The sequence below is a fragment of the Enhydra lutris genome, unplaced genomic scaffold, assembly GCF_002288905.1.
Source record: "Enhydra lutris kenyoni isolate GAN:26980312 unplaced genomic scaffold, ASM228890v2 scaffoldscaffold4, whole genome shotgun sequence".
NCBI lineage: Eukaryota > Metazoa > Chordata > Mammalia > Carnivora > Mustelidae > Enhydra > Enhydra lutris.
Window position 1 is genome coordinate 11,270,438 of NW_019154088.1, and position 25,372 is coordinate 11,295,809.

The 25,372-nt window shown below is 41.8% G+C and overlaps 1 protein-coding gene across 1 annotated transcript in view; it reads left to right on the forward strand.

Moving 5' to 3' along the window:
- Positions 1 to 4,337: 4,337 nt before the first annotated feature.
- Positions 4,338 to 25,372, forward strand: part of LOC111159700 (stAR-related lipid transfer protein 9-like) — a 106,031-nt gene continuing 84,996 nt past the window's right edge. The window contains exons 1-3 of the mRNA XM_022522265.1: positions 4,338 to 4,421; positions 9,678 to 9,747; positions 11,716 to 11,832. Of these exons, the coding sequence (XP_022377973.1) occupies positions 4,375 to 4,421; positions 9,678 to 9,747; positions 11,716 to 11,832 (234 nt within the window). The 5' untranslated portion in view covers positions 4,338 to 4,374. The remainder of the gene's footprint in view (positions 4,422 to 9,677; positions 9,748 to 11,715; positions 11,833 to 25,372) is intronic.

Genomic DNA, 25,372 nt, shown 5'->3' on the forward strand with positions numbered 1-25,372 from the left:
CCAATTTATTTGGATCCTGATTTAAACAGATTGTAAAAAACAAAAAACAAGCAAACAAAAACCAACAGCAGCAGCTTTATGAGACAATAAGGGAAATTTGAACTCTGAATATTTATGGTATTAAGGAGCTAATATTCTTGGTTGTAATAATGGTATTTAAAAGATAAGGACTCACCTTTTAAAAACCCATATTGAGGGACATCTAGGTGGCTCAGTCAGTTAGGCATCTGCCTCCTGCTTCGGTCATGATCCCAGGTCCCTGACAAGCAGGGAGCCTGCTTCTCCTTCTGCCTGCCACTGCCATTCCCCCTGCTTGTATGCTCTCTCTCTAACAACAATAACAACAACAACAACAAACCCCCAAAAAAACCCATACTGAAATATTTATGAGTACATACAGTTTGAAAATATAGAATATTGTTGTGCCAACCTCTGCAACCTGAAAATAGAAATATATTAACATAGTAATGCTTTTCCAAGCTTTGTTGAGATACAGTTCATATTTAACTGCGTAACTTTAAGGTATACAACATGACTATTCCTTCTTTTTTTTTTTTTTTAAAGATTTTATTTATTTGTCAGAGTGGGGGGAGCACAAGCAGGGGAGCGGCAGGCAGAAGTAGAGGAAGAAGTAGGCTGTCCACTGAGCAAGGGGCTTGATGTGGGACTTGATCCCAGGACCCTGGGATTATGACCTAAGCTGAAGGCAGCCACTTAACTGACTGAGCCACTCAGCCATCCCTGATTATATATTGTGAGGTGATTACCACAATAAGATTGGTTAATATATCCATCACCTCATATAATTACTTTTTTTGTGTTCCTGGTGGTAAGAACACTTAAGATTTATTCTTCTGGTATCTTTCTTCCTCCCACTCTTTTTCTTTCTTTCTTTCTTAGTAATCTCCACACCTGCATGGGGCTGGAACTCACAACCCTGAGATCAAGAGTCACATGCTCTACTGACTGAGCCAGCCAGGGGCCCCTCTTAGCAACTTTCAAGTATACAATATGGTATTGTTAACTATACTCACTATTTTGTACATTAGATCCCTAGAACTTACATCTGGAAGTTTGTAGTTCTTGACCAACATATTTAAGGGCTGGAACCACAAAATCTAGTCTCTATTTTTATTAGTTTTATGTTTTCTAAGATTCCACATATAAGTGAGATCATACAGGTTTTATCTTTCTCTGTCTGAACTTCTTTCACTTAATATATTGCCATCCATGTTGTCACAAATGGCAGGATTTCCTTTCTTTTATTTGACAGAGAGATCACAAGTAGATGGAGAGGCAGGCAGAGAGAGAGAGAGAGAGAGAGAGAGAGAGAGAGGGAAGCAGGCTCCCTGCCAAGCAGAGAGCCCGACACGGGACTCGATCCCAGGACCCCAAGATCATGACCTGAGCCGAAGGCAGCGGCCCAACCCACTGAACCACCCAGGCGCCCCTTTCCTTTCTTTTAATGTCTGACTAATATTCCGTTACATACACACAGACACACATACACACACCACATTTTCTTTATCCATATTTTGATGGACAGATTTTTTTTCCATGTCTTGGCTAATTGTGAATAATGCTGCAATGAATATGGGAATGAAGATATATTTTCTTTTTTTTTTTTTAAGATTTTATTTATTGGGGCACCTGGGTGGCTCAGTGGGTTAAAGCCTCTGCCTTCGGCTTAGGTCATGGTCCCAGGGTCCTGGGATCGAGTCCCACATCGGGCTCTCTGCTCAGCAGGGAGCCTGCTTCCTCCTCTCTCTCTCTGCCTGCTTCTCTGCCTACTTGTGATCTCTATCTGTCAAATAAATAAATCTTAAAAAAAAAGATTTTATTTATTTATTTGACAGAGAGAGACATAGTGAGAGAAGGAACACAAGCAGGAGGAGTGGGAGAAGGGAGAAGCCGGCCTCCCGATAAGCAGGGAGCCCTACACAGAGCTCAGTCCCAGGATGCTGGGATCATGACCTGAGCCAAAGGCAGATGCCCAACGACTGAGCCACTCAGGCACCCTCATTTTCAAGATAGTGATCTCATTTCCTTTGGATACATACCTAGCAGTGGGATTGCTGGATCATAAGGCAATTCTATATTTAATTTTTTGAAGAACCTCCATACTGTTTTCCCTAGTAGTGATTCTTTTCACTGTAAGACAGTGAGTAGAGAAGCCATTCGTAAGACTAGGGTTCTAGGTGAATCTGGGTAGTAAACCAGATGTCCTAATACTCCAGATGCACATTAAAGGCATCACCATAAATCTAGCACTGTCACTGGAGTACTAAAATAAGGTCCTGACTGATCTCTCTTGGGCTTTCATCCTTCCCCATTCCTCAACTTAGCCTCTAAATGGCAGTCAAAGAAATCCTTTAAAGTTATATATCCCATAATTTGCTTTCTTCTTAAAACTTTCCAATAGTTTGGGGGCACCTGGAGGCTCAGTTTTTGGGCATCTGCCTTCTGCTCAGGTCATGATCCCAGTATCTTGGGATCAAGCCCCATGTAGGGCTCCCTTGCTTAGCAGGGAGCCAGCTTCTCCCTCTCCAGCTCCCCTGTGCTTGTGTTCCCGCTCTTGCTAATTCTCTCTGCCATAAACAAATAAAATCTTAAAAAAATAAAAAGATGTATTCTTAAAAAAAAAAAAAAAAAAAAAAAAGCTTATCAGTAGTTTTCCAAGTCACCTAGAATAAAATCCAAAGACTTTATGGTGGCTTCATGTTACCTCCATGACTACCTCCTCCTCTGTCACTGCATTCTGTCACTCCTGAATTTATTGTTCTTCTTATTTTCCAGACAACCTCCCAGTTTAGGGCCCTCACATTGGCCATTCCCTGTGTCTGGAGTTGTCTTTCCAGATTACTGCAGGAATCTTTCTTTCACATCCTTCAGATTTTTCTTGTGTCACTTTCTCAGCAAAGACTAACCTGGCCATATTTAAAATTTCAACACCCTCTCCACTCACTCTCTATCCCCTCCTGCTTTATTTTTTTTCTCCTTAGCTTATCTGATATACATATTACTCAAATTGTTTTGCTTATTCTTAATTTCTCTCACCAAGCTCCATGAGGTCAGAGGTTTGCCTGTTTTCTTCGCTGCTTATGTCCCTCCTGCTTAGAACAAAGCCTGTCCTAATAGGTGCTTACTTAGAAAATATTTATTAAATAACTGAATAACTGCACAGCTCCCTCCCTCACTTTCTTCAAATCTAGTCAAGCATAACCTTCTCAGTGAGGCCTTTCCTAAAGATCCTATATAAAATAAGCACCCTTCCCTTTACACACCCCAAACCATTACTGTATCTTATCCTGCTTAAAAAAAAAAATTGCATTTAGCATCACTTGACAAATTATATATATATTTAAGGTTTTATTTATTTATTTATTTATTTACCAGAGAGAAAGAAAGCAGGAGCGGGGGGAGCGGCAGGCAGAGGCTCCCCGATGACCAAGGAGCCCAATGCAGGACTGGATCACAGGACCCCAGAATCATGACCTGAGCTGAAGGCAGCCACCCAACCGAGCCACCCAGGCATCCCGACAAATTATATTTATTGTCTCTTTCCCTTCCATGTAGATTCTAATTTCCATGAAGACTTGGGCTGTGTCCTCAAGACCTTAAAACAGCACTTGAGTCTCGGTAGGTACTCAAGTTATTTCTTGGATGAACTAATGAACTATTTCTGACTGACAGCATTCTCTTCACGATCACAAACACTGCTAGAGTGGCCCTGAAGTTCCATCACAATCGAGAGAAGCTTGGAGCACTCTAAACTTCTCCACACACCCAAAGAGACACTTACTCTTTTCTGGTAACTGCAAAAACACTGGTGTTCCCCGTCTCATTTCTGCCCCTAAAATTTAAGCACAGAATTGACAACTCAGGCCAACGCAGCGAATACAAGTATTTAGCAAATTCCGTTGTAAATTTCGCCTTAACCGAAACTTAAACGTGTTTACTTGACCCGGTTTAGCGTTGTCCGAGAACAAAAGCTAGCTCTTAGTAGGTGGGACTTGGCCGCACCCAGCGGGGACTGGCGCCCTCTCGGCCACAGGGCTCAGGATTGGCTGAGGGACCTCGGGCACCGCCCCCATGGAAAGGAGGAGCGCATGGGCGGGGCCGACCGGGAGGTGCGTGGGCGGGGCGGGGCGGGGCGGAGAGAGGTGGGCCCGGATGGCGGGGCCGGGCCGCGCGACTTCCCGCCCATCGGGCTCAGGATTGGCTGAGACACGGCAGGCACCACCCACGCTGGCCCTAGGCGCGCGCATGGGCGGGGCCGTCCCGTGAGGCGCGTGGGGCGGGCGGGGCAGGGTTGGGCTTGGGACAGGGGGTGCTGCCACTGGGCGGACTTGTTGCTTGGGTGGTGGCCGAGGGATGGCGAATGTGCGGGTGGCCGTGAGGGTCCGGCCCCTCAGCAAGAGGTGAGTTGGGGAGGGAGGGGGCGCCTGAGGCGTCAAATGAGCTGAGAGGAGGGCGAGGTCTCCGCCTCTCCCTCAAGAGATTCTGGCGCGGGGAAGTCAGACACGAAGTGGCCCACGGGGCCAGGGTCCGGAAACCTTAAAGGACTAATCGGCACAAAGCCTCTGTTAGAGCTTTCAGGTCGTGTACTGGGGTATAGCGGTTTCTGGATTGCGTCAGGGGTGGGGTGCGCCGTGTCTCTGTTCCTGGAGTTCTGTGAGCAGGAGTTTTGGGGTACAGCGGCTCAAGTCTGGATGCACGAATTGGGCCTTTCTCAGTGAGTTCCCTGAGTAGGGCTGGGAAAGTACGCGGGGAGAGAGTGATCAGTCTCCTTTCCTTGGTGGCTCTAGAGTACCTGTGGAGACTGAGGCAGAATTCCGCGTGTTCCTGGGCGCACATGGGTTTCTCTGCAGAGATGTGGAGAGAGCCAGGTTGTAAGGTGTGAGAAGGAAATTGAGGCCCGGGGAGATCGTGGTTTCATCCTACACGCGACAGCAATACTGTGAAATAGAAGGAAGTTTCCTCAGCGTGGCCAGTGCGCATTTCCTTATGGGTCAATCTCATGCAGCACCTCTCAGGTCTTGAGGCATCCAGTGTCCAGCTACATAATTTCTTCCTCTTTTCACTGATTTTCCACTCACATTTGGAAAGTCAGGGAAGAGCTGATGTCTGTATGTCCAGTGTGGGGCTTGAACTCACCACCCAAGTTCAAGAGTCAAATGTTCTACAGCTGAGCCAGCCAGGTGCTCCAGAACAGCTTTTTAAAGAGCTATTAGAGTTTGCTGACAGGTGAAGAAGGTGTAGAGAGCACTCTGTAGAAAAGACACTGAGAATAAAGGACTTCAGCTGTTAGAAAAGTTTTGGTGGTTTGGTGAGAAGGTGTGTAGAGGGAGGTGAGAGGACACAAAGCTGGCAGAGTATAGCCTGGGATCAGAAGACATACTGTGGAATTATTTGGGAGGTTTAAAAATTTCCAGGACATAAGATGGCTGGAAAATTGGACAGAAGAATAAAAAAATGCATTGTCTTCCATAACAAAATTTGGTACTAGTAGGGATTATATTTGTCCCTGATATGGTGGTGATTCATTTTGAAAAGTCATTCAACTGACAGTAATGAGGAGAACAATGGGATGAGGGAAAGAAACAGAAGAACAGAAAAGAAAGTAGGAAAAAGACGAAAGAGATACATGGAGAAAGAAGGAAAGCAGCACATGCCCGAACTACTGTGTTTAGATTGATAAGTGGCTTATGACATCTGGCTTCTACATTACTGGATGTGGTTACTTAGGGTTGAAAAGTTTTCATAGGAGTATGCTACCTTGGAGGTAGCCTCTAAGCAGGTCTTCTTTTTGCAAAACTGTTCTTTTAGGGTTCTCAGGGTAATTACCTTGGCCTCTCCTGACAGTAACTTCTCAATTCCTTGAGAGCTAGGAATTTATAATAGTGTGGATTAGGTTAAGAAAATGCTGTTGAGGGGCGCCTGGGTGGCTCAGTGGGTTAAAGCCTTTGCCTTCGGCTCAGGTCATGATCCCAGGGTCCTGGGATTGAGCCCCACATCGGGCTCCCTGCTCAGCAGTGAACCTCCTTCCCCCTCTTTCTCTGCCTGCCTCTCTGCCTACTTGTCATCTCTGTCAAATAAATAAATAAAATCTTTAAAAAAAAAAAAAGAAAATGCTGTTGAAACTGAGTTACTTGCAGCCACAGTAGAGAGTAATTTATCTCATCAAACAGAAGTGAGGAGAAAAGAAGAGCACAAAAGCTTATTTACTTTCAGTCAGGTTAAGAGACTTCAGCATCAAGAGGTAGGATGCCAATACTGCAGATACCCAGGTGTGAGTAGGTTATTACCAGGCTGAAGATTCAGGAGCAAATATGGATAAACACAGTGTGACCACCAACATCCTCCCTCCCCCAGTTAAGAAGTAGAGACCACTCCTCTCTCCTCAGAGAATCCTGCAGAGATGCAGCTGTACTCCAGGGTTTGTTAACTTCCACCATCTTTGCTGAAGCTTATCCAAATGTAGGCACTCTGCTAATTACATGGTTTGTTCAACCTTCAAATAAGTTATCGGCACAGATTCAGTTAATAATCATTGGATCTGATGTGCTTGGGAAGAAATCTTAGAGATCATCTGTTCTAAACTTACATTTTTTTGTTTTTCCAGATGAGGAAAATGATCTTGTTTAAGGGTTAAAGTAGGTAAAGCCAAGTTTCTATTCAATAGACCAAGCTGCTCCTTCCTGAGACTACAGAAAAATTGTACTGCTTGATCAAATGCCTATTTGCCTAGAAGAACTAGAACTGACCATCAGTAAAATGATAATGTGGGGCATGGTTTTGATTCCCTTCCCACTCCTCATAGTTTCCCATGATTAGAAAGTCGGTAGCTCATTATGTGATGCTGTCCCTTGTCTATCCAAAATCATTAATCATTAACAGAACATGTTCTCTTCTTCCAGTATTGTAGACTTTGGAACACTCCCCACTGCCCTGTCAAAATTTACTGTTCAAATAGTATATTCCCTTTATGTGGAGTGTGTATGTGTTGTCTGTGTGTGTGTGTGTGTGTGTGTGTGTGTGTGTTTTGAATCAAATATAGGATAGCTAAATATAGGATAGCTACTTCAGTGGTTTTTTATGAAGATTAAAAGAAATAATACGTTAAAAATACTTAGGGCTTGGCTCATTTTAAGTGTACAATAAAGTGTTAACTGTATAATTTTTAACTATTTTTATTTCTGCTTATACTTAGCTTTCTACTTATATTTTTAAAGTTTTACAAAGGAATAGATAATAAGTGGTCATGTCTTATTTTCCCTTCTAGGACAGTGATTCTCAAATTATAGTATGCGTACAATCCACCTAGAGAGTTTGTTACAATGCAACTTGGTTTTGTTTTGTTTTTTTACCCCCCCCCCATAATGCAACCTGTTAACAGGAATTTGAATTAATAAACCCCACCATCTCAGGTAATTCCGATAAAGGTAGCCTGTGGACCATGCTTTGAGAAACATTGTTCTAGGAGTAAGTGTATAACTGAGGATTTATCCCTGTGCAAAGGGAAATTCATCTTAAGGAATGAATGCCTGTTGGTAGAATTTAGGACCCAGAGGCAAGTAGTAGTAGTGCCACTCTGCCATGTGTAAGGCTCCATCTCCACAGACTTTCATTGAACTCTCTGTGGCCAGCTCCCCAGTTGAGGTTGGTGCCCTTTCTTTCTGTTCTGCTCAATTTTAATTCTCCCTCACTTTGTTTTAGAATAGCTTGGAATCACTAGATTACCAATGGCAGTGGTCCAGGCCAGGAATGAGAAACATCTTACCCTTATAGTTTGTATCTTTCTCCCAAGAAGTAAAATTCAGGGGGTGCCTTGGGTGGCTCAGTCGTCAAGCGTCTGTCTTCGGCTCAGGTCATGATCCCAGGGTCCTGGGAGCGAGCCCTGCATTGGGCCTCACACTGGGCTCCCTGCTCAGAGGGAAGCCTGCTTCTCTCTCTCCCACTCCCTCTGCTTGTGTTCCCTCTCTCACTGTATCTCTGTCAAATAAATAAATAAAATCTTAAAAAAGTCAAATTCAGGACACTTCTTTCTAGGCTGCTTTATGTGAAAGAACCTTAGATGAATCCTCAAGAAAGGGCATACTTTAAAAAAATATTTGATGATAGATTTGGAAAAATTATTGCATCATTTTTTCTTTTATGATATTATTTATTTATTTGACAGAGATCACAAGTAGGCAGAGGCAGGCAGAGAGAGAGGAGGAAGCAGGCTCCCTGCTGAGCAGAGAGCCCCATGTGGAGCTGGATCCCAGGACCCTGGGATCATGACCTGAGCCGAAGGCAGAGGCTTTAACCCACTGAACCACCCACCCAGGTGCCCCAGCATTATTTTTTCTTATTTATTGTCCAAATTTACTACAATCTGTGTATTACTTTTATAGGGGGAGGAGGGTTAAGAAAGTCTACCTTACAATGGAGAAAGGAAAAAAAATGTTACCTTGTAAAATGATAACAGCAAAGATGAAAGATTTTCTTTAGAATTGTGGAGGGCTGTGTGGGGGCGGGGGTGTGGTTTATGATCCTGAAGGCCTAAGAATATCTCTGCTGCCTTAAATACTGTGTAGCATGAAATGTGAAATAAAGAGCATTAGGGCCTTGAGGAAGTTTAAGTAACAAATGTTATTACATGGGAGAGGGAAATTTCCTATCCTGAGCTTTATCCCAGACTCACTTAGTGGTGTCTTCCCCTCCCCAGATTCTCAAGATTACATCCTGGGAACCATGAGGAAGGATAAAAATGAGACAGAACATATTTTCTTAACTTTAAGTTCCCAGGCTAGGAATAATTTAATTGATTACTTTCACTGTAGTGGAGGAAATGCTGATGACTTAATTCTTGTCTCAACATTCTGGCTTGAGCATGTTAGCTAAAGGTTTTTATGTATGAGAAAAGATTTCATCTATAGAATGGAGTAATTCTGCTCATTTTGGGCTTCGGTTTATGGGTCACTTGGATTAAGCCCCTTAAAGTAAATTTAGGTGTTGGTTAGTTGTTAACAGTGTTACTGCCTAACTGCAACATAGGAAAATTCTTGAGAATCTTGGCTCTCATTCCAATTTATGAAGATGAAAGAATTTGGGAAATATGTTCTCAGTATGTCAACAGAGAGGACTCCAAAACCTTTTTCATTACTCTCTATGCTCAAAATCCTGGAGAAAGTGAGGGGGATGCCTTGTGCATTGAGCAAAAGATACTCTCCAGAATTTCAAGCCTGATTTCTAAGGATATGGTTAAGAGCCCAGGCTTTGTGGTCAGACAGATCTGGGTTTAAATCTCAGTTCTGCCACTGCTTGATGTGTGACCTTGGACAAGTTACATAATTTCTCTCAGGTTCAGTTTTCCATCTGAAAAAATGAAGATATGGTAGGAAACCATGTCAGGAGAGTGTGTTAGTGGGAAGATTGCATAAGATGAAGTATAATATGTACTGTACCTAATACAATGCCTGGCACATGAAGGGTGCTCAATAGTGGTCATTCGTAGCTGTTCTAGGGCCAAATTCAAATGATCCAGAGAAGCATGTCAGCTTGGGACAGCTACTTACCGAGATAGCAGTAGGGAAACATTTTGTCTCAGTAACACTGATCTCAGCTTCCCTTTTCTTAAATTTTTTTTAAAGCAATGTTTCTTCTTATATGGGCTTGGGTCTTGTTTCTAGGGAGACCAAAGAAGGAGGAAGAATTATTGTGGAAGTTGATGGCAAATTGGCAAAAATCAGAAATTTAAAGGTAAGCCTGAAATTGTTTTCCTTTCTCTTTCCACTGAAGAGTTTGTATATTACAGGGGCTTCTGGGATGAAGATGTGTGTGAATGGGTTTAAGGTGGGGGTTTGGGAGAAGGGAGAGTTTTATACAAAGCAAGTATAAAAATAAAGCAGGAAAGAAGTATAGGGACTGTGGCCACTACAGGCCAAGTTCTGTCAAACAGGGTGCAGCTGTTTGGAAACTGGTCGCTTACTGCTTATGAGAGTCATGGCTAGTGTAAGTCACTTCCATGGGTATATTTAACTCACTGGACCACCAGTTAGACTTTGTCTGAAGCCTCTCATTTGACACCACTTAATCCAGAAGCATTACTAGATTTTAGTATGCATCAGCTCCCCGAAGGGAGTCAGTTGTTGTCCTAAATCCTGCTGTAGATCTTCTTTCACAGATCTGACTGACCTTTGAGTCACAAGTGGACAAACACTGGGAATTTCCTCCTCCACCCATCACCCCCCAGGGCTAATTTCCTCCATCCGTTCCTCCATTTACCAGAACAGCGGAAGTGGAAGGGGTTCTTTCTATATGGGCTTTGGGGAGTGGAGGGAGACAGGGAAACTGACCTTGTACCTGCTGCTGTAGACAGCTTGCAGGTGGTACTCAGCATTCCCGGAGCTAAGGAAGCGGACTTGTAGGAGCGAGGGTTATCTGGACCCCAGGTCTACAAGCCATGCCCACCCCTGTGATGTGGTATTTCCATTTGTCAGCAGCTCTCTGCTAAAAGAGAATGGGACCTTCCAAGCTTTCAATAGGTGCTCCCCAGGGACAAAAGACCTTTTATTCTCTACTGTCTCCTATTTATATCTCTGTTGCTTACATACTTCAAGGGCTTTGTTCTGAGAGTTGAGAGTTTTGGTTTTTTAAGAATAAATCCTGGCCAGGATCAAACTCTAATCTGTCACCTGCACACCTACTTAGCTGCTTACTTCCTTGAGTTCAGTTATCCCCTAAGAATTTCTTAGTCATTCTGACAGCCTCTTTCTTTCTTTTTTTTTTTTTCTAATTTTTTTTTAATAAACATATAATGTATTATTAGCCCCAGGAGTACAGGTCTGTGAATCGCCCGGTTTACACACTTCCCAGCACTCACCATAGCACATACCCTCCCCAATGTCCTAACCCCGCCACCCTCTTCTTACCGCCACCCTCTTCTTACCACCACCCCCCCGCAACCCTCGGTTTGTTTTGTGAGATTAAGAGTCTCTTACAGTTTGTCTCCCTCCTGATCCCATCTTGTTTCATTTATTCTTTTCCTACCCCCCAAACCCCCCACATTGCATCTCCACTTCCTCATTTCAGGGAGATCATATGATAGTTGACAGCATCTTTCTATTGTAGTTTATGGCAGCTAGTGCTAGGGTTTGTCTATCCCTGTCCAGAGTCTAAATATTAAAGAATAAGATAAAACATTTGTGGCATTAATACCATTCTCCCCACTACCTGGATGTCAGTGTGGTTCCAAGCTCTGAATCTATCCTCATCTACCCTGGGCAGTTGGGTTGGTCCTCGTTCTTCTATCCAGTGTGCTTTCTAATGCACTGGGGGTAAATACCCAGGGACCTCTTTGAAAGCCCTAGATTGATAGGGTCAGAACTACTCATGTACTCCTGGTATCCTTTACAGAAATACTTGGAGAAAGAAATGATAGTGTTAAGAAGATGCTCAGAGAGTTGGAAAGGCTTTCCCTCCTAAGCTGTTCTATGCTTGGTTCATATGTAGGCAGCTAGGTGATAGTATGAGAGACAAATTTAATTCTCTGGAGCTTTTATTTGATGATGCAAGGACAGAGTTTACATGTTTTCTTTTTCAGGTCGATAACATAAAGATTCTCATGGCCAGTCAGGGTTTCTCTAGGTATAGCAGGGAGGAATCAAGTGGCACTGGCTAGATTCTGACATTATGATAGAGAGGACTGTATTCTATGTTTGATTTTAGGTGGACAATCGACCAGATGGCTTTGGAGACTCCCGGAAGAAGGTTGTGGCATTTGGCTTTGATTACTGTTACTGGTCGGTCAACCCAGAGGATCCTCAGTATGCATCTCAGGATGTGGTAATGTCATTTTCCTTCACTCTCCTTAGTGCCCCATAACTGGATAATTATTAGGAAATTGACATGGAATTGGGGCCTGGCTATTTCTTATTTTAATAGTTTGGTCAGAAATTAATAATGTTTTGGGGTACCTGGGTGGCTCAGTGGATTAAAGCCTCTGCCTTCGGCTCTGGTCATGATCCCAGGGTCCTGGGATCTGGCCCCGCGTCAGGCTTGCTGCTTGTCGGGGAGCCTGCTTCCCCTTCCCTCTCTGCCTGCCACTTTGCCTACTTGTGATCTCTTTCTGTCAAATAAATAAATAAAATCTTAAAAAAGAATTAATAATGTCTTGATCTGAGAAGTAGTAGTGAGAGGCCATCAACTGCAGAAAGGACAAAGGGGATGAGAAAAGAGTGCTTCTCTAGGGCATAGAAGTTGGCTAGTGTCCATTTAGGTTTGGGCCTCAGCATGATTCAGGAGGGTACAAGTTAGTTCAGTTAGTGATCTTCTCCAATGGCAGGTAAATGGGTTCACTTCAAAGTTGGCCTGTGTTTTATACAGCAGAAGGGCCCAGGAATCCTAGAGGCTAGTATCTTTGAGCCTTAGGCTTGTGCTTATGGTCCTAGGCTGAGCCTAAAAGGCTTAGTTGGCTAGTCTGGCAATAGAGGTGAACTCTATTGATGTGCTGAGGATTGAGAGAACAAGCCAAGGCCTTCCCAGCATAGTTGTGACTATATATGTGTCATAGAAGACAGTGGTCTTTATTTGTAGAAAGTGTGAGCAGTCTGATGGCTATTTCAGTCTTCCCTGGCCACAGCGTACCTAGGGCTAGTCTCTTTTTCTTTTTTAAGATTTATTTATTTGTTTTAGAGAGAGGGAGGGAGAGAGAACAGGTATGTGCATGCATGGTGGGAGGGGCAGAGAGAGAATCCTGGAGCAGACACCCTGCTGAGTGGGGAGTCTGATGTGGGGCTCAGTCGCAGGGCCCTGAGATGATGACCTGAGCTGAAATCATGAGTCTACCATTTGGGGCCTGGGTGGCTCAGTTGGTTAAGCATCTGCCTTCTGCTTAGGTCACGATCCCAGGGTCCTGGGATTGAGTCCCATAGGGAGCCTGCTGCTCCCCCACTTGTGTACTCTCTCTCTCCAGAAAATAAATAAATTAATTTTTAAAAAAAATTCCACCACTTAACTAACTATGAGCTACATAGGCACCCTAGGGCTATTCTGGATACAAGAAAAGTTAAAACTCTTTTGTGTAACATTTGATAGATCAATAATCTGGGTCAATAATGTTTGTAAACAAAATTACATATCTATATATATCTCAAAAAACTTGGTATAATTTTGATGTGAGGCTCACATTTTACATTTATATAGCTTAAGTGTATAAAAAATAATGTAGTGGGAAGCCCAAAAGTCCATAGTGGAGGGGAGTTCATAAATATGATTCTTATGTTGTTGCCTGATTTGGAGTTTAGTGAAAAGATCAAATGGGATTTAGGCAGGAAGCCTGTGCAGAGAGATAAAACCACTGTCCCCTGAGGTTTATTCTCACTTGTTTATTAATTGTCTAAGGCTTTCATCAGTCCCAAGGGGAGTTAAGATAGGAGACAGCAGGAAAGGAGCCTCTGTCACAAGCTTAAGTAGGGCCAGAGATCCTTGAATGATGGCAGGACTCATTGCTTTAACACAGAAATTGGAGCCCAGACTTAACCCTGAGGTCACCAGGAACGGAGAGGCAAACTGTAATAAAACCACAGGACGTGGGGTGGAAAGAATTTTTATTCATCCAGTTCAACCTCTCCTAACAATCTTCTCTGTAGCATTTGTGGTCATATTTTGGGGATGTGGGTAAGAGGGGTCAGTTTTTTAAAAAATTTTATTTATTCATTTAACAGAGAGCACAAGCAGGCAGAGTGCAGACAGAGGGAGAAGGAGAAGCAGGCTCCCCACTGAGCAAAGAGCCTGATGTGGGACCCTGGGATCACAACCCAAGTCAAAAGCAGACACTTTAACAACTGAACCAACCATGGGCCCCAAGGGCAGTTTTATTGAAATATTATTTAGATATAGTAGAATTCACATTTTTAATGTACAGTGTACAGTTTCATGAATTTTGACAGTTTTGTAGCTATAATCAGTATATAAAACAGTGCATCATTCCCCAAATTTCTTCATGTCCCTTTGCAGTCAAATTGTTATCCTTACCATTACCTGGCGACTGCTAATCTGTTTTCTGTCCCTGCAGTTTTGTCTAATCCTAAATATCATGTAAACGTAATAAAATAGCATGTAGCCTTTTGAGACTGGCTTATTTCAGTAAGCATGATGTATTTGAGATTCACGTATGCTGTTGTGTGTAGTATCTTATTTTGACCTTGATTCAGAGCTACTTAAATCAGCTTCTTGGCCAGAAGGAACTTATGGCTTTGGAAGCATGGATTCTAACTGCAAAGAACAAGGGACAAAGTCCCTGGAGGATTGTGCCCCCTTCATCACTGGGTTTCTTCCTTTTTTAGTCAAAAATTTTTTAAAGATTTTTAAAATTATTTGTTAGAGAGAGAGAGAGAGAGTGCGCACAAGCAAGGAGAAAAGCAGGTGGAGGGAGAAGCAGGTCCCCCGATGAGCAGGGAGCCCAATGCAGGACTCAATCCCAAGACCCTGGGATCATGACCTGCAGCGAAGGCAGCTGCTTAGTTGACTGAGCCACCCAGGCATCCAAGAAACCTCTGGGTTTCTTCCGTTGTGGGGAAAGACTGTCCTCACCCTCAAAAATATGGCACTGATCTCAGAATATTCACATATTGGAGGGAAAGTTTTCCTCCACTGGCTGTAGGGGGATTTTGAGCAACGTCATAAGCCATTGCTTGATAGATATTAGCAGGAATGTCATCTATTTGGTGTCGGTTCTGCCTCAGAGTCTCTTAGAATGTTAGAGCTCGAAGGGAACTTAGCAGTCACATCTAGGCCAGGGCTTCTCAGCCTATTGATATTTTGATATTGTTACTGATATTTTGACCAGATAATTCTTTGCTATGGGCATCTGTCCTGTGCACTGTAGTGTGTTTACCAGCATCTCTGGCCTCTACCCACTAAATGGCAGTGGCAATCTGAATCAGGAACATAAAAAAATGTTTCCATCACCCTCAGGTTCCAGATATAGCTGTTTGATTTATATGGCATTATACAGGCAGTTAATGCCCAAGCGAGCCTGGACCCATGCTTCCTGTGGTGGTCTTTTCATTGCACTGTACCATTCTACCTCCTTCTTTTTATATTTATTTTACAGCCTCAGAAGATAGGTTCAAGATTAGCATTTCTTAGAGCTTTAACATTTGCCAGTCCTTAGTGGTGACACACTCAATTCATAAATTAGGCATCCACAAACATGGGCCTCTAGAGAACAAGTCAGCTACTCTTAGTTCTACTGAGAGGCAGTTTTCTTTGTTAATATATGGCTAAATATCTATAGATTCTAAATGTTTATTGTTTCATTTGATCATCTCCAAAACCTTTAAGTCCTTACTATTTATTTCATTTTATAGATAAGGAAACTGAGGTACATAAAGGTTACAAGACTTCCAGATCACTTAGCCAGTAAGTGTTGGAGCAGGGATTCAAATCCAAGACTGTCCAATTATAAATTGTTTGCCAGCAAGCCTCACAGACCCTCAAAGTTAAAAGAAATCTCAGTCTACTAGGAGACCAGGATATCTCTTCATACATACTGTCTGATTTAATCTCTTCAATAGCCTAAAATGTAGGAGATTTTATCCTTTTATAGTCAAGAAAATTTAGACTTAGAGAAGCTATGTGATCTGCCCAAAGTCACACAATAAGAAATGAGTTTTAGATTTGAACACAGGTTATCTGAATGTGAAATTCATATGCTTTGCTACACTACAGTGTAAAAAGGAAAAAAAAAAAAGGGATATAGGAAAAGGAAGAGATGGTAAATTAGGAGAGAGGAGAGAGGATGAAGAGGAAAGACAGGGGAAAGACTGTAGTGAACAGGGGCTGGTAGGGGATATCCTACCACCTGTCTTGTCCATTACCCTATGACCCTCGTGCTGTTAGCTTCCCATTCTTAAGGCAGCTTGTTCTTCATCTTAATTGTGTTTTTAGTCTTTATTAATGTTTAGACTTGCACTCAAGCCTTTTCTTGGTATGTATAAGCCAAAATTGGCCTATATTTTATCTGGTTATAATCTGTATTAATGTTAATCTACTTCTCTGAGGTTAGGCATGGGTTTCAATTCAGGCATAGCCACTTATTAGCTGGCTTACTTAACACAAGTTACTTAGATTCTCTGAGTCCTCGTTTCTTGAGCTTGAGCTCCTGTGAGGAGGAATTGAAATAATTAAGTTCCCAGCCTAGAATTTGGCAACCAGAGTTGATAAGGGAGGTCCAGAATACTGTGGCTTGGTTCCATGTTGTGATTACCCTATTACAGTATGAGAGAAACGAGGCCCATGCTCCTAAGAGCTGAACTAGATTTGAAAATCTCTTCTTGAATCTGGTTGTGATCCCTCCTGGATCATCATGCTCCACTTGGAAAAGTAACTTCCCTCCTTTCCTCCTGATCAGGAATATCTCTTGGAGCTGAAGTTCTCTGCTTAAGTGTATTGTGTTTGGGTAATTTTGTGTTTGTTAAACTTTCCATGAAGAGCATTAGCTCAGCTTTACCTAAGAAGGGCTGTAATTGGCTGTCAAAACAAGTGCAGACTGAGTCAACAGAAAGTACGTCCAGAACAAAAAGCTACCCAGCCCTTTGTGGAAAGCAATTGCTTCTATTCTCCTGGGAATCTTTATTTTTAAATGGCCAGTTATTTGGCTGAAACACAACACCTAAAACACTTGTATCTTTTCCGGATAAAAGGTCAGGTGAGTGTACAAGAGATTTCCTTCTCATAACCACTGAATCCAAAACTGAAATTATAGCAGCAATGTGGTTGTACTTTTGTTTTTATAATATTTATTTAGTCTCTACCATGCACTGAACACCGAACACACAGTATATCCATTGTCTACTCTCAAAGAGCCCTGAAGAGGGGTGGGGGTGTGTGTGTGTGTGTGTGTGTGTGTGTGTGTGTGTGTGTGTGTGTGTGTTTAACACATTCTTTGGTAAATATTCTCTTTAGTTCTAGACTTTAGTTCGAGCATGTTAGGAAACTCCAAGAGTCTTCAGAAAATAACCCCACATAACACTAAAAATGATTGAAGGGCTGACTACAGGAACCAAGAAGAAAGCCACTATCGGTATAGTGTACATTATGTGCATCTGCATGTGATTATTTAATAAAGAAATGTTGGTTCAGGGGTGCCTGGGTGGCTCAGTCAGTTAAGCATCTGCCTTCCGCTCAGGTCATGATCCCAGGATCCTGGGATTGAGTCCTGCTTCAGGCTCCCTGCTCAAGAGGGAGTCTGCTTCTCCCTCTGCCTCTGCCTTCCCTTCTGCTTGTGCTCTCTTTCTCTCTCAAAGAAATAAATAAAATCTTTTAAAAAGAAGTGTTGGTTCAGAGACAAGAAGACAGGTGATAATAATGCTCAAGTGCAGAACATGATGATTTTAACAGTTCTTGGAGCATTAGAACCAGTTAGTCTTTAGTTCCATTAGGATAAAATGGAGGAAATTGCAGATGATTATATGTAATTAGGACATGAAGAGTAAGTTGTGCAGAATTTTTGAATCCTAATATGTGATGAGGCTGTGATTAGATACTGCTGCCAAAGAAGGAATGTTTCTCTCTGGGGACCCCAACCCATTATAAGATGAAGACAAATGATCTATTACTTCCTCAGTAAGCAGAGTGAAGTAGAGAAACAGACTGAGACCCTCATTTCTTTTTTGTGTTCTGAGCTTAGAGTGTGAATGAGTAGAGTAGAGAAGGTGGAAGAGTTACTGCAACTGAGGGAGGGACCTTAGAGGGGTAAGAGGAGGGGGGGCACAAAGAGGAAACTAAGATGAGAAGAAATTTGAGAGTTTATAGAGGGGGAGATGCTGTTAGGGTTATGGTACATTTTATAGTCACCATTATTATCTCCATCTTCAGGATGGGAGCAGGCTCAGGCACTATGAGTAGCTTGCTTTAAGGTCATACAGCCAAGTTAGAGACCCAATATTTAAACCCTTGACCATGTGACTCCAGAGTCTTAGCTTTCAAATGCTGCACCACACACAGCTCTGTTTATTTCTGTATTTCCAGTGTTGCACATTTTACGTTTTTTTTTAAAGATTTTATTTATTTATTTGACAGAGATCACAAGTAGGCAGAGAGGCAGGCAGGGTGGGGGGGGGCCAGGCTCCCCGCTGAGCAAAGAGCCAGATGTGGGGCTCGATCCCAGGACCCTGGGATCATGACCTGAACTGAAGGCAGAGGCCTGACCCACTGAACCACCCAGTGGCCCCACATTTTATGTTTTTTAAGATTTTTTTTTTTAAGTAATCTCTACACCCAACGTGGGGCTTAAACTCACAACCCGGAGATCAAGAGTCACAGGCTCCACTGACTGAGCCAGCTAGGCATCCCCAGTGCCGTATATTTTAAATGACCAATTAATGGTTATTGGATCAATTATTCAATTTATGGTTCAATAGATGAAAGACAAGTTAGGACTCTGCCCTCTTGAATCTTGCTGCCTGTTTTCAGAAAGCCTCTCAGTTTACTTACGTTAGAGAACCACAGTCCCCTATCAGTTTCTCTGTGCATCCCTTTTCCCTAATGCATGTGTGTGTTAAGGGAGCTAGGGAGTGTGTAGGCGACAAAGCATTTTCTCATGAATATTTGCAGAGTTGTGTACATTCCATCACTAGTGCTATTTCTTCCCAAGCAGGATGGAGACAGAGGTGGAAGGGAGAAAAGTTTATAAGAAAAAGCCTTTTTGTGCAATAACTGGATGGGGCTCTGCAGGCACAAGTGGGGGAAGGGAGATTATCATGAGTGTTTCATTTCAGTATGTTCCTTCCCCCTGCCAGCAGCACAGCTGCTCGGCTACATAAGCATGGCCATGGGCTGGATTTTAAGGGAATAAGGTCATTTTTTTGGCTTCATCTAACACATTTTTCCCCTCTTTAGAAACTTGATTATGAATCTTTAAAGAGTAGCTTTCAGACTCATAAAAGTATAAAGAATTGAGGTCCTTGAAACTTAGTTTGCTGCTGGTGCTGGATGCCTGTACAAAAATGAACAGCAGAAACTAGAGAACACTTTTAAAATGCAAAAGTTGGTTTGAAGCAGTCTTTTGGATTTTTTTTTCCTTCCCTGTGAGCCAAGGACTAACAGAAATTTCTGGTATGGAGCTGGGTCCTTGAGATCTAGGCCAGTGAGGGAGGTTATTTGTAGAGGAGGCATACCCGAAGCTCCATAGTCAGTTGCAGATGTGGAGCAGCCTAAGTATAAATATAAATAGGGTTCCCGAGACAGTTGTCCTTGACATTGCCCAGAAGTTCTCTTGCTTGCATGTGCAATGCTGACAAGTTGATTTATACACGCACTCCCTTTATATTTGAATTTGTCCTGGGTTTAAAAGGTTTAAAAGGATTGCCAATTAATTGCTTTAAAAAGAGCAGTATGATTGATGATGGTGATGCTTACTTCGAGAGTCTGGAAAAAGTGATTCACAAAATCATCTAAACAAAGGGATATAAACTGAAGAGCAGCCCTTTGTACAAAAGGTCTATGTTTCTACCGCAGTAGACGTGTGCACAGGCAGACTGATAACGGTAGGCCTCTCCAGAGGAGGCCACCTGGTCTGCCTCGCCAGGTGCTAAATTCTCTCCCGCATACTTGCACAGTAAGTCTGTGTCCAAGCACACTCTCAACACCATGTCAATGGTCCTCTGTCTAGGGGAGCCAGTCCAGCTGACCAACAAAAGGCCCCTTCTAAGTACTGTGTTCTAAAAAAGATTCAGAAAGTGTGGAGAAAGAAACGGTACTGGTTTCTATCTAGTTCTGTACTCAGTGGAAAGCAGATGACTCCATAAAAAGTGTCAGCAAATGAATTGGTTTATCAAAATATTTTGCTATAAAGGAAATGTAAGCTAATTATAACATATACAAATAGTACAGAAGAGTGTGATGTAAAAAGTGGGAAAAAACCTTTTCCTTCCACACCTCCCCCCAGTCTCATTCTCTAGAGGTAACCACTGTCTACAGTTTCTTTGGTATCCTTTCAGATAGTCTCTAAACATAAAAATCATGTATGACATATCCTTTAAAAAATGTGGAGGGGTTTACACTGTACATACTATTTTTCAATGTGCTTTTTACTCAGCTTATCCTGGCTCTAATTTATTTGCTGTACATGTGGTTCTATCTCATTGTTTTAATGCTACATAGAATTCTGGTGTATAAAGGTATTAGAGTTTAACTAGTTCTCTAGTAATGGATGGCTGGGATATTTCCATGTTTCTGCTATAATACGGAATACTGTAATAAACATCTTTTCATTTTTGCAAGTATAACTGTAAGACAAATTTCTGGAAGTGCTGTTGCATGTTCAGAGAGTTTGTGCATTTTATTTATTTTTAACATTTTCTTTTAAAATTTTATTCATTTATTCGTGAGAGGGAAAGAGAGAGAGAGAGAGAGAGAGAGAGGCAGAGGGAGAAGCAGGCTCCCTGAAGAGCCTGAGGTGGGACTTGATCCCAGGACCCTGGGACCATGACCCAAGCTGAGGGTAGAGGCTTTAACCCACTGAGCCACCCAGGTGCCCCCCGAGTTTGTGCATTTTAAATTTCAATAGATTTTTGTCTAAATGCCTTCCAAAAACATTGTATCACTTTATACCCTTAACAGTAATTTATCAGAATACCCTACTGTATCCCTTGTCAATACTAAGTATTACCAAACTTTTTAATCTTTGCCCATCTGACAGGTAAAAATAGTATCTTACTGGCTTTGATTTTCTTTCATTTATAATTGAAATTGAGCATCTTTTCATGTTTTCTTAGCCATTTGTATCTTTTCTGTAAATTATGTGTTCATATATTTTCCCTATTTTTCTACTGTATTGCACATCTTTTTCTGATTTTTTTTTAAAGATTTTATTTATTTATTTGACAGAGATCACAAGTAGGTAGACAGGCAGGCAGAGAGAGAGAGGAGAAAGCAGGCTCCCTGCCAAGCAGAGAGGCCGATGTGGGACTTGATCAGGACCCTGAGATCATGACCCGAGCTGAAGGCAGAGGCTTAACCCACTTAGCCACCCAGGCACCCCTCTTTTTCTGATTTTTAAGAGCACTTAGTGTATTAAGGAAATTGATCCCCCATTTCAGATGTTGGAAATATTTCACATTTTTACTTTTGTTTTGGCTCTGTGTATGGTAACTTTTTTTTCTCTGTGTGAGTATATCTTTAAATATAAGCAAATTTGGGGTGCCTGGATGGCTCAGTCAGTTGAGCGTCTGATTCTTGATTTTGGCTCAGGTCATGATCTCAGTGTTGTGAAATCAATCTCCAAGTTGGCCTCTGTAGTGGGTGTGGAGTCTATTTAAGATTCTCTCTCTCCCTCTGCTCCTCCCCTCCTCTAAAAATCAGCATTTTTTTCATGGTATACTAATAGATTTATCTTTTCAATATTTAATATTCTATCATTTGAAATTTTTTAGTATAAGAAATGAGGTAGAGCTTCAACTTTATTTTTTCCCTCAGCTTAGCCATCTGTCCCATTATCATTTATTGAACACCCGGCCTTTCTTCACTTTCATCATTTACTAAATTCTTGTCTGTACTTGGGTCTCTTTTAAAACTATTTTGTTTAATTGATCTATTCATATTTTGTGATAGAACCATATTGTTTGAGAAATTTCCAGATATATATAAAATATACACCACAGTTTTCACTACCTTTTTTTTTTTTTTTTAAAGATTTTATTTATTTATTTGACAGAGATCACAAGTATTCAGAGAGGCAGGGTGGGTGGGGGGAAGCAGGCTCCCTGCCAAGCAGAAAGCCTGATGTAGGGCTCGATCCCAGAACCCTGAGACCATGACCTGAGCCAAAGGCAGAGGCTTAACCCACTGAGCCACTCAGTCGCCCCAGGACTTTACTTGTTTTTAAGTAATCTACACCCAAAGTGGGGCTGAACTCACAACACTGAGCTCAAGAGTCTTGTGCTCTACCAGCTTCCTCTCACTATTTTTTTAATATTGGACAGGGCTAGTCCTTTCCCCTTTCTTGCTCAGACTATCCTGGTTATTTTGGTTATTGCTCTTCCCCAAAATGTCATGTATTTTCTTGCTTTTGCTCGTGTTGGCTCTTCTTTCTAGAATATATTAAAATATCTCACCTCTCCAGTTCCTGCCATTCAAAATGCTGCTTGTTTTTCAAGACTTGGTTAAAATGGTACTCAGTCCTTGAAGTTGCATTGCTTAGTTCTCATAGTATTTGTTACTCTTTTCTGACACTTCCTGTATATTACAGTTAATGCTCTTTGGGTACATGACTTACATATTTTATTTTTTATTTTTTTAAAGATTTTATTTATTTATTTGACAGAGAGAGAGCGATCACAAGCAGGCAGAGAGGCAGGCAGAGAGAGAGAGAGGGAAATGACTTACATATTTTAATAGACTGTGGTCTTTGAAGGCAGATGGGGCCTCTTCCATCTTTTAATACCCCACATTCCCTAGCACATTGACATTTCTTTCATTCATTCAGTGAGCATTTAGGAAGCAACTACTATTTGTAGCATAATGGGGTTGAGTGTTATGCAGAATATGGAATATGGACTTATATGAGACGTGATCCCTGCCCTCAGAAAGTTTACAGTCCTATTGGGAATACCAGGCTTTAAATATATAAAAATAACCAACAATATTGAACATTCAAGTGTTAAATGGGTGGTACTTAATGATAACTACTTCAGGAATCCAGAGGAATAGCAATAATAATAGATTGCTCTGAGTAAGTTCAAGGGAGGTCATTTCAGTCAGAGGGAAAGGCAAAGATTATAAGGCAAGAATAAGAATATACAAGATGTGTTTGAGTGGATTATGTGGTGGCAGTCCAGGGTGAAGCTAAGAGGATCTCAGAGTGCCCATCTTTCCAAGTGTTCTGGGAGGCCAGACTCCCATATTCCACCTCTTTAGCTACTCCAGATTCCAAGGGATATGGAGGCTAATTACAGTTTCTTTGGTATAGTGGCAAAGTGGCCTCAAGGATGTCCTGCCTACTCAGCTGAGTCCAGCAGATACAGGCCATGTCATCATTCCTATTACAGAAGCAAAAAAGGGGAGGATAGGTACTTTCACTTCAGATAATTTGGGCACCGTGAAGATTTTCAACCTGAGGGAAGGAGGCCAAGTATCCTGGGTTCCAAGATGGCAGAAACAGCATTTGCTCACTCAACAAACATTTATTTACTCTATGTCAGGCATATACTAGGTGCTGGGTAATCAAACTGTGAGTGTGAGTATTTAAGACAGTGTTTTGCTCAGGTTTTTTTTTTGTTCTTGTTTTTATTCTTTTTAATTTTTAATTTTAATTAATTAATTTATTTTACCTTACTTTGATACAGCTCCTTTTCTCTAGATTAGATTTTGTGCAAATCTAATGTCTCATTCAAAGCTCCTTTTCCAGAGGTTCTAATAGGCTATAGTGCCTGTATCATCTTTCTGTCCACCCCACTGTTACTTGGGAATCACTTCCTTTTTTGTTTCCAGATCCTGAGCTTGGGGCCATCATAGCTCCATCTCTACTGATTTTTCAGCAGCCTGCCCATGGGGCATCATACAGATCTGTTCTTGTTCTAAAACAGTAGAAGTGTTCAGATTTTAATTTAAGCTACTTTCTTGTAGAAAAATAGCCTCCCAGGAACACATTGCTGGTTTTTCCTTCTGGATATGCCTATTAAGCTTTACTGAAGACCATGCATATCCAGAGGCCTCCTTGCCATGGGAGGAAGAGAACTTGTTTCCTACCCTGGGAACACAGATGTAGAGAGCCTGGGGTTGTTCTTGCTACTCAAAGTATGGACCTTGGTATTGCCTAGAGCCTATCAGAAATTTATATTTTTGGGATGCCTGGGTGGCTCAGTTAGTTGAGCATTCCAACTCTTGGTTTCAGCCCAGGTCGTGATCTCAGGGTGGTGAGATTGAGCCCCACATCAGGCTCCTTGTTCAGTGGGAAATCTGCTGGAGATTCTTTCTATCCCTCTCCCTACCCCCCCCACTTGAGTGCACACACACTCTCTCTCTCAAATAAATCTTTATTTATTAAAGATTTTATTTATTTATTTATTTGTCAGAAAGCCAAGGAGGGGGAGCAGCAGGCAGAGGGAGAAGCGGGCTCCCTGCTGAGTATGGAGTGCAATGCGGGACTTAATCCTCCCAGGACCCTGGGATCATGACCTGATTGAGCCACCCAGGCATCCCAATAAATAAATCTTAAAAAAAAAAAAAAAGGAAAAAAAGAAAGAAAGAAGGAAAAAGAAAAAAATACGTATTTTCAGACCCAACCCAAGGGTACTGAATTAAAATCTGCATTTTAGAGATCACCAGGTGATACATATGCACCTGAAAGTAATTCAAGTTAGAGAAACAGATTTGGAACCAAGAGGTCTGAGGTGGAGTTAAGATGCTGCATGCCTGAGGACTACACTTTGAGTAACAAGAGTGTAGAGTATGTGATGCATTCCACTGCAATTTATACAAATCTGAATTGATGACTGCTTTTTTTTTTTTTTTGGCTACAAAATGTGGATTATTTTTAACCCACTGAGCCACCCAGGTGCCCCAAAATGTGGATTATTTTTATTTTATTTTTAAAGATTTTATTTATTATTTATTTGACAGAGATCACCAGTAGGCAGAGAGGCAGGCAGAGAGAGAGGAGGAAGGCAGAGGCTCAACCCACTGAGCCACCCAGGTGCCCTAAAATGTGGATTATTTTTAAAGATTTATTTTTTATTTTTTACTTTTTAAAGATTTTATTTATTTGACAGACAGAGATCACAAAGTAGGCAGAGAGGCAGGCAGAGGGAGAGAGGGAGGATCAGGCTCCCTGCTGAGCAGAGATCCTCATGTGGGGCTCGATCCCAGCACCCTGAGATCATGACCTGAGCTGAAGGCAGAGGCTTAACCCACTGAGCCACCCAGGTGCCCCTGCTTTTAATTCTTTAATAAAAATATTTTTCTTCTAAAAATACTGTCTTAATTTTTTAAATAGGTAATATGCACGTATGGAAAAAAAAAGGTACAACAGGATATATAGTGAAAATTAAGTGTCTCTTTTATCTCTAGCCACCTCCTTCCACTATGCTGAGGCAACCATTGTTAGCAATTTCTCATATATATATTCTCAGAGAATTCTATGGAAATATAGAACATAACTGTATATTTCTTCTCTTTAAAAATTGGAACACACATATTCTGCATCTTGCCTTGTTCAGTAACAGATCTTGGAGACATTTTCATATCCATTTATATCATTACTTCAATTTTTTTTTGATGGCCCCATGGTAACCTTCTGTGTGGGTTAACCATAATGTATTTGTTACTATGAACTTTTAAACTATTTAGGTCTTTATATTTACAGTGAATTTCTTGTAGGCAG